The sequence below is a fragment of the Sorex fumeus genome, unplaced genomic scaffold (assembly GCF_029834395.1).
Source record: "Sorex fumeus unplaced genomic scaffold, SorFum_2.1 ptg000002l, whole genome shotgun sequence".
NCBI lineage: Eukaryota > Metazoa > Chordata > Mammalia > Eulipotyphla > Soricidae > Sorex > Sorex fumeus.
Window position 1 is genome coordinate 8,626,307 of NW_026606059.1, and position 16,597 is coordinate 8,642,903.

Sequence of the window (16,597 nt, forward strand, 5' to 3'; positions counted from 1 at the left end):
CTCTTGAGCAAATCGATGAAAAACAGGAGGACAGTGACAGTGACAGTTTATAATTTCTCTTTCTGTATTTTTGAATATTGCATTTGGAAATTATTTTGAATAAAGATAGATTTTTTTCTGAATTTATAATTGTTTTGAATAAAGATAGATTTTTTTTCTGAATTTATGCTCAGGGATTACTCATGATTCTGTGCTTCTTGGGGGTCAGTCCTGGCAGTCCTCAGCGACCATTAGTGGTGCCAGGAATAGAATTGGCATCTGCCACTTGCAAGGTAACCCGTGTAACTCTCTAGCCCCTTACCATGGTCCTGCTGTGTGACCAAGTATATGGAGAGGCAATGCAATTTTATGTGAACAAATTTTAAAGGAATTGACATTTTAGAATTTTAGAATGTTCATAAGGAAGATCTTAGAACAGTCATACACGCTGTAGCCTATTTTGCTGTTGTGGTTGGGGGGGTGTCACGCCCCGCAGTGCTCAGGACTTTCTCCTGGTGGTACCTGGGAGCTGTCGGGGGTCCCAGGGATCAGCCCCAGGTCAGTCACATGCAAGGCAAACTCCCTACCCGCTCTGCGATCTCTCCATCCCCTAAACTCTGTCATCTTTATCGTATTCATTCTCCTGCCACTCTGGCGTCATTTCTATTTTAGCTGAATGAACACATAAGACAGAGTTTTCTTGTGGACTGATTTAGAAGTTACAATCATTTACGTAGTCACATTCCATTAGTCGGTGTTGAGTCACGTGCCCTTACCTGGTATACTAGTAGGGAAAGTAGCCAAGTTTGACAGGGATTGGGTGTGGTGGGAAACGGTAGGGAAGCATGAATTTTAGTGAGTAGCAAAGATTTTTTTTCCCCTGATTTGCTTCTTGGCCATGGAATATGCATCACACTCCCCCCCACTTCCCTATTTGGAAGAGTCTAAAACAGTGCTCTGCCAGGATCTAGCATCCAACAGTGACTTCACTTCTGTATGCACCCCTCAAGGGGAAGGCTGTGAAAGTGACCTCTGCTCCCCACTCTCCCCAAATCACTGATGAATCATGCCGAGCAGGGGCCGAGAGATAGTACAGGGGTTAAGGGGCTCATCTTCCAGGCTGTGGACCCAGGTGGTTTCCTGAACACGGGCAGGAGTGATCCCGGAGTGTGGAGCCAGGAGTCAGACCAGAGCAAGGCCAGGTGTGGCCCACAAACAAAACGAAACAAAAAATAAACGAATGCTGGTGAAGTAGAGCATGTGTGGTTCCTGTCTGCAGTGAACGTTCCCGCTCTCATGGGAAGTGAGAATAGCGGCTCCCACTGCAGGCGTGGGGCTGGCAGAGGAAACTCCCACAAGAACCCATCCTACTGATGTGGGTGTTTTTTGCTTAGGTGCTTACTCTGGTCTTTCCTGGCCGCGCCTGTGATGGGCATCCTGAATCTACAGCCTTCCTTTGCTGGCGCCTCTCTGCTGGTTCAACTTGAGAGGCAGAAGGGTTGGTTTTTCTTCCCAGACATTTTTAGACCAAGTGTCTGGTTTTCTTGTTAATCCATTTTCCTCCAATTTTAGTAATCTTACCATTTCTAGCTAGATCCCCGTGCCAGTAAGCACAGTGCGCTTTCGTAGACATAGTTTCAGAAATATTTTTCTTTCTCTCCTTCTTTCCCTCTTTGTTTCTTTCTTCTTCTCTGCCTCCTTTTCTCCCTCATTGTCTCCCTCTCTCTTGCTCTTACCTTTCTTTCTCTTACCTTTCTCTCTTCTTTCTTTCTTTCTTTCTTTCTTTCTTTCTTTCTTTCTTTCTTTCTTTCTTTCTTTCTTCCTTCCTTCTTTTCTCTTTCTTTCTTTCTTTCTTTCTTTCTTTCTTTCTCTCTCTCTTTCTTTCTTCTCCTTCTCTTCCTCCTTTTCTCCCTCATTCTCTCCCTCTCTCTTGCTACCTTACCTTTCTTTCTCTTACCTTTCTCTCTTCTTTCTTTCTTTCTTTCTTTCTTTCTTTCTTTCTTTCTTTCTTTCTTCCTTCCTTCTTTTCTCTTTCTTTCTTTCTTTCTTTCTTTCTTTCTTTCTTTCTTTCTTTCTTTCTTTCTTCTTCTCTTCCTCCTTTTCTCCCTCATTCTCTCCCTCTCTCTTGCTACCTTACCTTTCTTTCTCTCCTTCCTTCCTTCCTTCCTTCCTTCCTTCCTTCCTTCCTTCCTTCCTTCCTTCCTTCCTTCCTTTCTTCCTTCCTTCTTCTTTTCTTTCCCTCTTTGTTTTTGCTTCTCCCTCTCCTATCCCCCTTCTTTCCCTCCCTCCCTCCTTCCCTCCCTCCCTCCCTTCCTCCCTCCCTCCCTCCCTCCCTTCTTTCCTTCTTTCCTGTATTTCTCTCTCTTTACCTAATAGTGAGTTCCCATTTATTAGACACCACTGGCTACAGTCGGGAAGGAATATCCACAGTGGCTACAGTGCAAACTGGACTAGAGGTCATCATGTCCAGTTATATAGATGAGAGGGAGAACAAATATAGGGTGATGTCACGCATCTGTGGAATATAGAGTCAGAACTGGGCCTTGGGTCCCCTAACTTATTCACAAACTGTGGGGGCGTGGGGTGAGGTGGTGGTGTGGGGTTGAAGCTGAGCTCAGAGGTGACACAGTGCTGCTGTGCGGTAACTGCCCCTCAGTGCTGAGAACCTGCATCCGTCCATAACCATATTAATGAAACTAATGAAAACTTCAAAGAAGAAAAACAAAAGGACCATAGTTCGCCCACTAGGTTTCTGTAAACATCTAGAACTTTGAATGCGCCTTTGTACTGGGAAGCCCTCTTAGCTTCTGTCCACGGTTGCTTTCCTTTGCTGTGTTTTTGCTTTGTTTTGCTCCATTTTTTTTTAACTCTTGGAAACAGGCATTTCCAATCGTGCTCGCCCCCGAGGTGTGGGCTCTGTTCCCTTCTATTTTTGCTTGTGAAGTAGCTAACTCTTCGTCGGCCTCATCATTATCTTGTCACTTTTTACTTGAAGCAGTGAAGAAAGACAATGTCCAGGCACCACTCTGGTGACCGCAATAGACCCCACCATTAGTCAGAGGCCCAGTCATATTGGAATGTGTTTCTTCTTCAGTGGAGTACTCTGGCCGCAGCTGAGTTAGAGTCCTTCCCTCTTTCGCAGGCTTACCCACTACTGACTCTTTGTGTTGTCTGCGATTCCTTTGAACTGTAGTTTATAGGAAAAGCAAAGGAAGTGCAGGATTTTCCTTGCAAATATTTCTTGCTCGGGTCTAAAAGTGACACGTGTCATTTCCATTAATATTATATCGACAAGATCGCAACTCAGTTGAACCGAGGCTAGGAAATAGCGTCTAACTCTGTGTCAGGACACAGTCCTTCCTATCCTGCCTGATTAACTTCACTCACCATGATATTCTGCAGATCCATTCTTGTATGCAATTTCAAAGAATGTATGACATTGATTATGAGACTGATCCATTGATGAGCTGGAGCAATACCAACAAGTCTCACAATGGAGACGTTACTGGGCCCGCTCGAGCAAATCTATGAACAACAGGAGGACAGTGCTACAGTGCTACTTCCTATCTATGGAAATAATAGATACTTCCATTGGTTTGTAAGATATGCTGTGATTGAAATAATATGCATATAATGAAATACAAATAAATTGATATATGCATATAATGTACGCGGGATAATATTAGTAAATGGTAGCACTGTCGTCCCATTGTTCATCGATTTACTCGAGCAAATATTTTCTCAACAAATTGTGAGACTTGTTACTGTGTTTGGCATATCGAATACATCACGGGGAGCTTGCCAGGTTTTGCCGTGAGGGCAAGATACTCTCGGTAGCTTGCTGGGCTCTCCGAGAGGGGCAGAGCAATCGAACCCGGATAGGCCATGTTGGCCGTGTGCAAGGCAAACACCTTACCTGCTGTACTATCGCTCCAGCCCTAGTAAATGGTTTACATATATAATGTAGCATATATGAGACTATTAGTAAATCATATACCATATGCCTGAGATGTGCTCTGTATACAATGCATGCATGAGAGTATCAGGAGATGTTAGAGGAAAGACGAATTAGAACCCAAATTCATTTAATTTTTTTATGTCATGATTTCTTTTTTTTTTTTTTTTGCATCACACCCAGTGATGCTCAGGCGTTATTCCTGGCTCTGCACTCAGGAATTACTCCTGGTGGTGCTTGGGGGACCATAAGGGATGCTGGGAATCAACCCTGGGTTGACTGTGTGCAAAAGTAAATACCCTACCCGCTGTGCTATCACTCCAGCCTCAGTGTCATGATTTTTTAAAACAAAATATGAACTACTTGGTTTCAAATTTTAGCCTTTCACTTTTTGTGTAGCATTGTAGGTAATTGAAAACAACATACTGCCAAGGGGCTTGAGAAGTAGTACAGTGGGTTGGGTACTTACCTTGCGTGCAAACGATCCAGGTTTGATCCCTGGCACCCCATTAGGTCTCTTGAGCACTTCCAGAGTAATCCCTGAACACAAGGTGAGGAGTAAACCCTGAACACTGCTGGGTACATCCCAACCAAAGAACCTCCTCCCTCCAAAAAAAAACACACTGCCTAGAACATGATTACAGCCAATTTAAATAAGTAGCACAATTTTTTTTTTATTTTTAAGTGTTTTTAATAGCACATTTAAAAAAATTCTTTAATGTTTAGTGTTTTCTCATTTACAGAAAATGCTCTCCCTAACAGTGTGGTTTGATTAAGACTTGATAGTACCTGATAAAATGAATGTTACCAAGAACAAATGATTGGGAAATTTAATTACTGACAATTGTCTCCTTGATATTTTATTTGAGAGAATTTTGCATTCTTTACTGATCTAATGGGAGTAAGTCAAAGACATTTTTACCCATTGATTTAAAAAAATGAGTTTTATGGGATAAATTATTCCTGAAGTTTATAGATCGCCCTTTGGATTTTGAAAGACTTCACCATAATTATTTTCTTTCTTTGCAGCAGGCATTTTGGAGATCAAAGATGGGTAGAAAAGACGCCTCTACTGTAAAGCTTCCTGTTGATCAGTACAGAAAGCAAATTGGTAAGCGATGAATTCCCTTTGATATATTGCTGTGAATTAAGATTTGAAAAAAAAAAGCAATTATGCATAACATTGAGAAAATAACTTTTTTCTAGCATGCATGCATTACAAACTTTGAATAATAATTGTTTTCAAGAGGAAGAGATAAGTGTGTCCTACGTGCCAGTTAAGAAAGACATTTTATGTGCTTGAGTGTTTTTTCAAAGTTCTTATGATTTTTATTAGTATTTAAAAATATATTTTGTTATTATTCTGAAGTTTGGATGTTTTTATGTAGTCAGCATTTTTTGTTATGAGCCTTTGTTTTTGCTTTTTCCCTTTTTTTAAATTTTATTTTATTTTTAGAAAGTTGTTCTCAGTAATTTATTACCTTAAATATTTCAGCACTAACCCCACAATTACACCTTCCCAATGCCATTATTTTGAATTTTCCCAACCACCACCCAAGCCTGCCCAAATAGCAGCCCCTAAATGATTTATTTTGTATTGCTTGTTATGAATAATTCTCTAAAAATGATCAAAAAGGTTTCCTCAGAAGAAAGTATGTGAAGATTGTTGTATCTCACCCTGGAGCCATTGAACCCTTATATAAGAGATTAATAATGTGTTGTTACAGGTTGATCCTTGTATGATAATGTATTTTTTTAATCGAGATAGGTTGCCTCATACATTATATTCTACCTAATGTTACATCTGTGGTATAGAGTAGGAGATATCATGCTACTACATGCTCCAGGAATTCTAAAATTTTGAATAAGGTGATATATCTGGAGTTAAATTTTTAACGGGAAGGTGTATTTGGGGGGCAGAGCTTTCTCTGCAGAGTTTCACTCTCTTCTGAGATTTATTTGTGAATCTCTGGGACCTGGCTGTTAATCAGCTTAGATGGTGCCAGAGGCAGTTCTTGGGCGTGACTGCCAGGCTTCCAGAAGAACAGGGGGAGGTGGGAGGTCACCTATCCCCGACTCTGTGAGAGCCTGGAGATTTGGGTCACCGGTCCTGCATAACTGGGTTTTTCAGCAGACTCATTCTCCTGGATTAGGCTCCTCCGAGCCTGTGGAGAATGAGTTCTGATAGTTCTCGGCTGCCGGGGCTCACTCTGGGCAGGTGGGGAACTCACCCACCTCCCTCCAGGGTGTCCAGGATATGAGGTTCAGCCTGGCGTGGAGTCTGGAGGCATCTCTGCAGTGTGTTGCTCTCTTTCAGGATTTGTTTGTGCCTCTTTACTATGGGCTTTTGTAAAATAAATTCTTTTCATTTAAGACTTTTACTTTGCAGGGCTGGAGCAACAGCACAGCAGGTAGGGCATTCGCCTTGAACGCAGCCGACCCAGGTTCAATTCCCAGCATCCCACATGGTCCCCTGAGCACTGCCAGGAGTGATTCCTGAGTGAAGAGCCAGGAGGAACCCCTGTGTATCACTGGGTGTGACCCCAAAAGTAAAAAGAAATAGATAAATGAATAAATAAATAAAACTTTTACTTTGCCCCTCCTCTGTTTTGTGTGGGGACTGTGCCTGGTGGCACTTTGACACAGCTCCCGGCTCTGTACAGCCAGGCAGTCACTCCAGGGCCACAACGCAGCAAAGAAAGCATGCATAGCACTTACCTTGCACATCTCTGACCCCGGTTTGATGGGGAACCCTGCCAGGAATGACGGCACCATGGCATGCATCGGCACAGAGCCAGGAGTAAGCCCAGGGCACAGACAGGTTATAGGGTTTCGACCCCAAGCCCGAAATAAAGAAATTCAGGAAGTAGAATAAAATGTTTAATGACAATCATTTGAAAACTCCAGAATTCTTTTTTTGTTTGTTTTTTTAAATTTTTCTAAGTGGCACTAAGGGGGGCCCCGGGGCCCTATGATCATAGGGGCCCCGGGCCCCTATGATGCCTGAGGTCCAAAGCGGTGGCTCAGTGCTGAGGACGCAGTTTCTTGGTGTCCCAGTGCCTGGGACCACCAGGGCAGCGTGTGCAGTGCTCAGGGGTGTGGGTGTCTGGGCTGTGCCTCCCGGTGTGGATTCAGGGGAAGCGGCATCTGGGTTGGCTCCCAGAGCCCCGGGGGCTTGACCCCCATGCTGCATCCCCAGCCTGCGAACACATCGACACTCTTTATTAAACTTCTGTCTTAGTAAAAGTATGAAACAGGACAAGGTCCATTCATCGGGATAGAAAGATAACAGCAAGAATATTTGTTCTAGATGGTGCTTCAGGCTTTTCCATATTCATTCTTTGCAAGGAGACATGGAGGACGGAATAAAAACTACCTATGTTCTAAGTCTTGAACCAGTGTAAAAGAATGAAGGTTCTAAAAACCACATTTCAAATAAAGCATAGTGTATCAGGAATTAGAAGCCAAAGGTTAATTTCCTCCCCTGCCCCCCCTTTTTTAAAACACATTTCTTTCTCATTCCTTTTTATTTCTACTCCTTCGGGGAAAAAAAAATAGAAATTAACAACAACAACAACAAAACCACCTCTCCTCCATTAACTGAGGGATAGACAAAAAAGTTACTATAGAATTTAGAAAGAAAAAGCATAAATATTGATACAAATATAATATTTCCCTATTTTGCCATGTGATACACAGTAGACTCAAGAAAACCATTTTTACAGAATAAAAGACATGTAAACAAAGTACCAAGGTATTGAAATACACATAAGTAGTTAAAAACTTACAGATAGGGGCGATCAATTGTTGCTGTAAACAAATGCAATGATCTGGACTCCTAAAATTAAAGTGCACCCATACATGAGGGGACAGGTCACAACAGGAGATCTATGTAGGAAACCAGAAGCAATAACCATTACAATAACCATTACAATACAAGTTGAAATCTAAGAGCCCAATGGTAACTTATTCGACGTCTAAACGAAGGACTCTCGTGGGGTTAGTTTCTTGACGAAGGTTTGGTGTTCTTGGATTTGATGCTTAGCAGGGGCCTCCCAACCGTTCCTTACATGCCCAGAGGCCTCTCCTGCCATGCTTGGTTGCCCGCTCTCATTTCCTGGACGTTTGGTACCCTCGCCCTGCACTGTTGTGTCGTGCTGTTGCGTCAGGGTTGCTGGGAGAGCCCAGGTTCCTCAGCTGCTCCCAGGAGCCTGCAGGAGATCACCCATGAGTCCCTGTCCGTCGGGGTAGTGCTGGAGCTCAGAGCTGGGCCAGGCAAGGCATGGGTGCTGTCCTATGAGTTATCTATCTTCATGACCCACCTGATTCCTTCTGTATAACCCTTTTCTTTTCTTTTTTTTTTTTTCTTTTTGGGTCACACCTGGTGATGCTCAGGGGTTACTCCTGACTTTGCACTCAGGAATTACTCCTGGTGGTGCTTAGGGGACCATATGGGATGCTGGGGATCGAACCCGGGTCTGCTGCATGCAAAGCAAATGCCCTACCTGCCGGACTATCGATCCAGCCCCCATGTGTAACTCTTTTATGTATAACTTTTTCTCCTGTGTAACTCTTTATTCTGTACAACCCTTTCCTGTATAACCCTTTTCTGTATAACCCTTTCTTCTCCGTAACCCTTTCTTAATTTATAGTTTTCCTAAATATATAAACTGTGTATTATTTTATGTGTTTATAGGAATGATTGATTATGAAAGTGTCTGAATAAGGAAACACAGTAGGTAGGGTGTTTCCTTGCACATGGTAGGCCTGGGTTCAATCCCTAGGACCCTCTATGGCCCCCTGAACCCTGCCAGGAGTAAGCCATGAGCACTGCTCAATAGGGCCTCAAGAGAAAAATGTAAAAAAATAATAATAAAGTGTCTGACCCAAAGGGATGTGCTTATAACTTAAAGAATGATCATATTGTCAATCAACTTACAATCCAATTCTTAAATAGACAGTTCTTAGAATATTCTAACTAGAGGGCTGGAAAGATAGTACAGTGGGTAGGACACTTGCCTTGCATACAGCAGCTAATCTGGACTCTATCTCTGGCATCCCATATGGTCCCCAAGCACCAGGAGTAATTTCTGAGGGCAGAGCTAGGAGTAAGCCCTGAGCATCACCAGGCCCCCCCAAAGAAACAAACAAATTTGTAAGTATGTTCTCCCTTATAATCACATGCCAATCAAAGTACATTTCCTTTTTCCCAAGAAACGTCCTAGGCTCTACTCTCTGCTTCGTTTAGTCCCTATCCACCAATATATACAATTATTATTATGATTTCTATCTCACAATCACTTTTCTACAAGGAAAAAGCAAAGGTTTTTCTGGACCAAATTGAATTTAATCTTCCATTATGAAGCATAGAGATATTAAAATACAAAGTTTAAAGAATCACAAGAATTAATTGAGAAATAACGAATTTAAGGAGTTTTTATTTAGAGTTAGAATATACCAGAAACCTAGGTTTATATTAGCGATATGTCTCTTGTAATTTGCACTATTTTGTTTAAATGGGGTGTTGTGGTTCGCAGTAGAGGTATTGAGCAGCTATCATGTTCCATCTGTAGTCTACTTTCAGCACGCTTCTTTCAACCCGAATGGGTCCTCCCAACATCCTTTACTTGGAATTCCCTTCTCTATCTGAGCTGGCTCTTCCCCCAGCATGTGAGGCCTGTTTTCAAGCCAGGGAGCAGACCTCCTGGTCCTTATCTCTACTACTCTTGGGTGTTAGTCTCCCATTCTGTTACTTTATGGAATGTTGTCTGTCTTAAGTTTTAAAAGACTTTGCTCTTGAAGTTTTCTATTTTAGTAATGATCCTCCCTCTTCCCTTTGGTCTCCTTGTAGAATCCTTGCTATAATATTCACATTACATCATTATTTCTTGGAATCACTTTTATTTCCTTATGTTTCTATCTTACCTTAGGTATTTTACTTCTCAATTTATTTTCCTTTGATTAGTGTTTTTCCTTTCTATTTCCCTCTTCTTCATCTTTCTTACACACACAAGCACACACATGCATATGCACACACGTACACACACACGCACACGCACACACACACACTCATTACTATACTTGCAACTGTGGATACATATTCAATGAACATTTTTGGTTACATATAAAGATTTATTATATGGTATAAAATCATGGCATATGTTCCAAATAATATATATAAACATATATATGTATATGCCACCCAGATACCCCATCTTCCAGTAGCTAGAAAGTTACACCCACCAACTACTCCCAGTGCTGTGTAATCTCATCAGTAGCCAAGATCGAGAGACTATAAAACCAAGCTCCTGGAAGAGAACAACGCAGAAAGATTTATTAGTTTATAAAATAATTCTGCTATTCATTCTATTTTCCATATTTTTGCTCTTTAAAACAACATTATTAATTCTTGCAGACGCTTCTTTATCGTATCAACTTTCTCTTTTTTGGTATTGGCTTATTCTGTTTCATGCTATTCATGCCTGTTTCAATTCCTTTATACTTTATATTTTTGTGTGATTGTGTATGTATGTGTTCAACTTAAATACAGGTTACTTTTCTTTCCTGTTTTCTTCTCTTTTGAGAGTCCCAGAAGACAGAATTGTGAAATATTCTCCCAGAGCAGTGTTGTGTTTACTTACTGACAGTAATGATTGTACGGATTTTGAGCCGTCCTTTGGGGCTTATTTCTATGTACAGGATTCCTATAGAGTAATTTGTACCTCACACTCTGTTTTGTATCTAACAGGCTTAAGATTCATATTTCTCATAGTGTCTTTCTTCTGTACCCAGAGCTTAAGAGGAAGCTGAAATGTTCCTTAAAGTTTCTCAAACAAGATGCAGAGTAGTTTTCTCTTCTCTTCCTGTGGGTCAGTTGAGAACGTCCCCGTTATTCCTTTATCTCAGCTTCAGCTCCTTTCTTACAGTGATACCATGCATTTCTAGGCCTTCGGAGTCAGTAGCAATTCTCTTGGCATCTAGAACCAGGTCTTGGTGTTCTTTGATGTTCTGCCTTCTGCCTCGACATGCCCGAGTACCAGGAGAGCTGCTGGAACTAACCGCCTTGCTTTGAGTTCTTTCTCTCTGTTCCAGATAAACATTTTTATTCCCTTTTATAATCATAGGCAGATGTATGTATGTATCTGGTATATTATACATGTGTCTATATGCATCGTAATGAATATAACTTTATAAAATGTTTCATTCCTAATACATGTGCTTACATCAAAGTTTTCACCTCAGCTCAGTCTACCAAATTTTCCAAAATGAAAGTCCTCTGAACATTTTAATTCTCTGATTTCATGTAACAATTAAAAACCAGTAACACTGTTTTGATGTATATATGTGTATCTACTGGGATTTAACCATTCTTGTAAGTAGAATCACTATATAATTTTTATTTTTTATTCCTTCATGAATCTCATAGAAGGCACTAAAATGTTAACATAACAAAGAAATCTTTCTAGTTCTGTAATTAAAATCCTGTATACTGTTTGTTAACTTACTCGATTTGTATTTGTCTCAAGTGCTCTATCATTGCTCCTGAAATAATCAAACTTTGTTTAACTTACTTGAATACCTACTTAATGCTGTGAGTTTTGTTTACTTACTTTCTGTCTTCTATATGATAAATTTTAGTGTTTTCCTTTTATTTTATGTCTCAAAGGACCTCTTTAAAATGTTTTTTTGCTAAATGCAAGCTAAAAATTAATATTCTTATAACTTCTTTTGAACCACATTTCCCCCTTATATGTTATTGCTTTGTAGCATTTGTAATAATAAAAAATTTAGCATTATCATAAACAACTTCTTGGCTTACTTTTGTTGTAATTATATTTCTATAAAAATATTAAAAACTTAATTTCCTATTATGAATAACTTGTTGGTTGATTTGTAGTAATGATATTTACTACAAAAGTAGTATTAAAATATAAAATTTCTGTTATTAAAAATTTAGTTTATATTATGAAGAACTTGGGTTATTTTTGTACCAACTCAAAATTTTACCAATACTTGTTTTTGAGTACATAGTATTACATGTAGTATTACATGGTGGTGCAACCTTTGTAATATATGACCGAATTCAACTATTCTTACCAAGTATTGGAAAATTGTTAGAGGTTTGTGTTACCACTACAGCATAATAAAATTTTGCATGATTTAAAATTTTTGAAGTGTGGATTTTTCAACTTCTAAGACCAGGTATTCCTGAATAATTTTAGATATGCAATAAAAATATCAAAAAACCCTTTTCCGGGCACAGGTTCTTTTAGACTTTTAGACAGGTTGCGTTTTGCTTTTCGTTAAGGAAATATGTGACATGATTTTCTACCATAGTACTGGCTAATTATAAAGGTGTAGCATCTTAGAGGAGTTCACTCGATTTAGTTCTTGGTCTTGTTTTGGGGCCAGCCCCAGAGGTGCTCAGGGCTTTCTCATGGCTGTGTGCTCTGGGATAACTTTTGGCAGTGCTTCGAGACATTATGGGTTGCCGGGGATCGAACCTTGCCCACTATACTATCTCTCTGGCCTCTTTATTTGTGATTGTTCTGACTTTGTAATACTTTTCTTTTGATCAACTTGATTAATATATTTTGGGGGTGGGGGGTGACAGGGGTGGTCATGCTGGTGTTGTGTAGGCGCGACTCTTAGCTTGGTGCTTGTGGCCCAGTCTTGGTGATGCTCCAAGGACCAGGGGATGCTGGGGATCAAAACAAGGAGTCCCAAACATGTGCTCAACCCTTTGGATCACCTCACTGGCCCTTATTCATATTTCAATTATTATTTGCCTTCGATCATGCCATTTGTGAATTTATGCATCTTCCAGCTATCGAAATGTGAACCATTTGTTTACTGATGTAGCTAGTAGAGTTTGCTACAGGATTCAATTAGAAGGCTATTAACTCTCATTTTTTGTAATGAGTTTTCTACAGTTATCTGTAGCTTGTAATACAATAGCTAAAATTTGCGTTCCTATGACAGTTGGAAAATAACCTTATATGTATGCCAAATTGCGTTCTTCTTTTCTATGTCATTTTGATAACTTGAGCAAAGTAGGATTCCAGATAGTGTTTTGCTGAAGAGGAAGGGCGGAGGGATTTGAAGTTGTTGATGAGAAATTATTCTAAAATTGTTGAAGTAAATATCAGTCTCTGCCGTTGATTAGCAAATTTTATTATTTGTATTTTTGGCATGCTGTAAATAACTCATCTTCCAATAATTCATTTGTGTAATTAAATTTAGATTGCAAATTTTTCTTTTCAAATATTTTGACTCTTATCTGTTTGCTTTTCTATTGTATCTTAATTGGTGTGGTCTATAGAAATGGACAATAAATTATATATCTTTGTTACAGAGATCAGACAGTGAATAGAACTTGGTATTCATCCCAGAGAGAATTATGATTGAATGTATTTGCAAGATTAAAGCACTGAATTTACTTTTTTTTCTAATTAAAGGCAATTAAAGATTTCCAGACACAAATAAAAGACAATGAATTGAGGAATAAGTGTAGGCGCAAGTCCATTTGCAGGTGAAAAGATGTGTCTTTGAAGCAGAACCAGCTGTATTTTCATTGAAAGAATAACAGTTTAGGAAGCTTTTCTGCATGGGCTTGCTTGATAGCATAATGTACTCCTAAGCAGCTTATGCAGTATTCAGAAAATAACAGTGCATTAATTTTTAAAGCAGCAAAAGCAGAGGAAGAGCAGGGCGCTGCCACGGGACGATAATGAGCGTGGCTAGCGTGAGGGCAACTGCTGAGGAAGGGAGGGCAGGAAGATTCTGGAAAATGAACATTTATAAAACAATAACCAGATATTCACATGATAATGAGCTTAGGCAGTCATATCAACAAAGGGCAGAGATGCAGTCTTGTTTCTGGAGAAAGCCAAAGAAATGAAAAGCAAAAAGCCAGGAGCTGTGAAGTAATCTATGCGTTCATTAAAGAAATCCTCCGTAAAACCGTGACATCATTTAAACGGACTATTGTTTTCTATAAGAAATCATTTCACGTAAATCTAGGTCATATGTTAATTAAGCAGAGCAGATTGCACTCACCTTCCCCAAATTACTCTGTCAGTTCTTAAGGTAATGTAACATGAGAAATGGATAACTGATCATTTTAGGTATCAAAGTATCATGATATTTATTAAATATGTGATTTTGTGTCTACTTTGGGTTACTTCTAGAAATGGTATCCATGCCAGAAATTCAGTGTTTCAAATTTTCTGAAGAAGGAACTTGAACAGAGAACTTTTTACAAGTTAGAAATTCTGACAGAATAGATTTTTAAAATACTGTTTAAGAAGCAGAAACGATATAGATTGGAATGTATGTATAAACAAACATTAGGCGTATGTAGTATATTCATTATCAAAATGTAGGTATAAATAAAAATTCTTTGTAGCGTTGTTTACTTTTTACGTATGATTTTGCTTTTAGTTGATACTCAATTTTTTTTAGGACCAAAGGCTGTAAAATTTGTTATTATGTGTTTTCAAGTATGTATTTTCAATCATGTTATTAGTTGTATCTTCACTTTCTGTAACTGGAACTTGATTTGTAATCATTTTGACCATAAAAATGATTAAAATGGTCCCAAGGCAAGGTATGTATCTAAATAAAAATGGGAGATAGAATAGTAAAAAGCCATAATTCAGAGTGAAACAGGGAAAGAGAAAGTCCTTTGTGAATTACAAGACTAGAACTCACATTAATCCCAGAGAAATTGATATTCTTTTTTTTTCATTTATTTTATTTTTATTTTATTTTTTAAATTTTATTAGTGAAACACCATGAGGTACAGTTGTAGACTTACAAATTTTTGTGCTTGGGTTTCAGAGAAATTGATATTCTTTCCATTTCTCCCGGAATCAGTGTTCAATCATTATGCATTCTATTAACTTTTCCCATCCATTTTCCTATTTTCCAACCTAAATTTCTGTCATTTGTAATGAAAATAATTTTGGTCCCAGTATAAGATTCCTGGCATCCTCTGTAACCAGATATTTCTTATCAGTTCTGGAATTGTTATCTTCTAAATCTAGGATCTAAAATGATACAGTTTTTCTTTTTTTTTTTTTGTGATCGATTCTAAAGGAAAAAGGGAAGTGTTTTTTAATTAATTCTTTAACTGCACCACTGTGAAGTATTTACCAAGCTGTTTGTGATTGGGTTTTGGTCCTACAGTGTCCTAACATGTCCCTGATGGTGGACATTTCCCACCTTCAGTGTCCCTCGTTTTCCTCTCGTCCCCCCTCCCCAGCCTGCCCGAATGGCAGACACTTTTCTTTTCTCCCTCTCCTTCTTTTTTCCCTTTTAGTCACTGTGGTTCGCAATACTTGACTGAAAGATGATCACGTGTCTCCCTTCGCCTCCTTTCAGCACTCAGTTCTTGTCCAGAATGATCACTTCCAGCTGCAGTTGTCATAGTGGGCCCTGCTCTTCTCCTAACTGCCCGCCCCTCCCCCACACTGGGGCACGCTTCCTACAATGGAAAAGTTGAGTCTTTTTTTGTTTACTTTTTTTTTTTCTTATAGTATCAGGGAGACAAAGGTCAACGGTCAGAGGTGCATTCCTTCCATACACAAGGACTTGAGTTCAGTCCCTATGTGGCAGGTCCCTGCCCCCAGCACTGCTGGTTCCTCCCCTGTGACCCCTGGTCAGTGCCAGGGTGAGTCAGGAGGTCCCCAGGACCACTGGGTGGAGCGGCTACATCACTGGGCCCTGCCCTTGTTGGCGGGGCATGATTAGGAATGGCTCCAGGATGCCCTGAGAATTTCTAGGGAGCCCATCCGGTGTTGGTTTGGGGGCTACACTTGACTGAGTTCAGGACTCTGCATTCAGTTATGACTCCTGGTGGACTCCATCACCATATGTGGGACTCAGGTCAGCAGAGTGCAGGGCACTCACGTTGCGTGCTGTACTATCTCCTCCCCACTCCACCCCCAAGCACACACAAAGTTCTTTTAATGGTGGTCGCACACAGAACTGTGTCATGTAGAGAGAACATCACACTCTAGGGGCAAACAGAGACATACAGGTTCAGGTGCCATTTTCAAATTTGTAGGTGGTTATTATAGTTCTGTGAGAAATTGCAATTAATATGTGTTTTCTCCCTGCTCCAAATGTATCCTGTCACTTCTTTTCCCTACAAAGCATATCCGTGTGGCCTTTAGTGGATAGCCTAAATCTTTATTCCGGAAGCCTTGTGCTGGTTATAAAGTTACAGTGCAGATGTTTTATTCAGTGTTAACATTGGTTCAAGGAGTCCATGAGATTACTCCAGGAGTGCCCTCACATCTTCACGTATTCCTTTTGACCTTCACTATATGCATTAATACGCCATTGTATCTTTGGTAACCCATACCCATCGCCCCATCCAGTACTGTGATTCGCCCACTTGGCTTGCTTACAGAAATGTATAAAAAAAAGAAATCTAAACTTGGGCCAGGGAAATAGCTCAGTACGGTGAAGTGTATGGATTGTATACACAAAACCTAAATGCAGTTCCCATCACTGAATAAATTCCCCACCCGCACCCCTGAGAGTGATCTCTACAGCCCCAGTACCCACCAGCTTCAGGAGCACTGCATTGCTGGGTTGTAACATTCAGATTTCTGAGCACTGTTCAGGAGTTCCTGATAAAGAAAGAAGTAGAAA

The 16,597-nt window shown here is 40.0% G+C and overlaps 1 protein-coding gene across 3 annotated transcripts in view; it reads left to right on the plus strand.

The window, feature by feature from the left end:
- Window positions 1-16,597, plus strand: part of TRIQK (triple QxxK/R motif containing) — an 84,736-nt gene that overhangs the window by 49,090 nt on the left and 19,049 nt on the right. For 2 of the 3 annotated variants that reach the window (XM_056112070.1, XM_056112079.1), the window contains one exon: window positions 4,967-5,045. In XM_056112070.1, the coding sequence (XP_055968045.1) occupies window positions 4,985-5,045 (61 nt within the window). In that variant the 5' untranslated portion in view covers window positions 4,967-4,984. Of the gene's footprint in view, window positions 1-4,963; window positions 5,046-16,597 lie in introns of all 3 variants that reach the window. The other variant, XM_056112062.1, reaches the window with a different exon arrangement.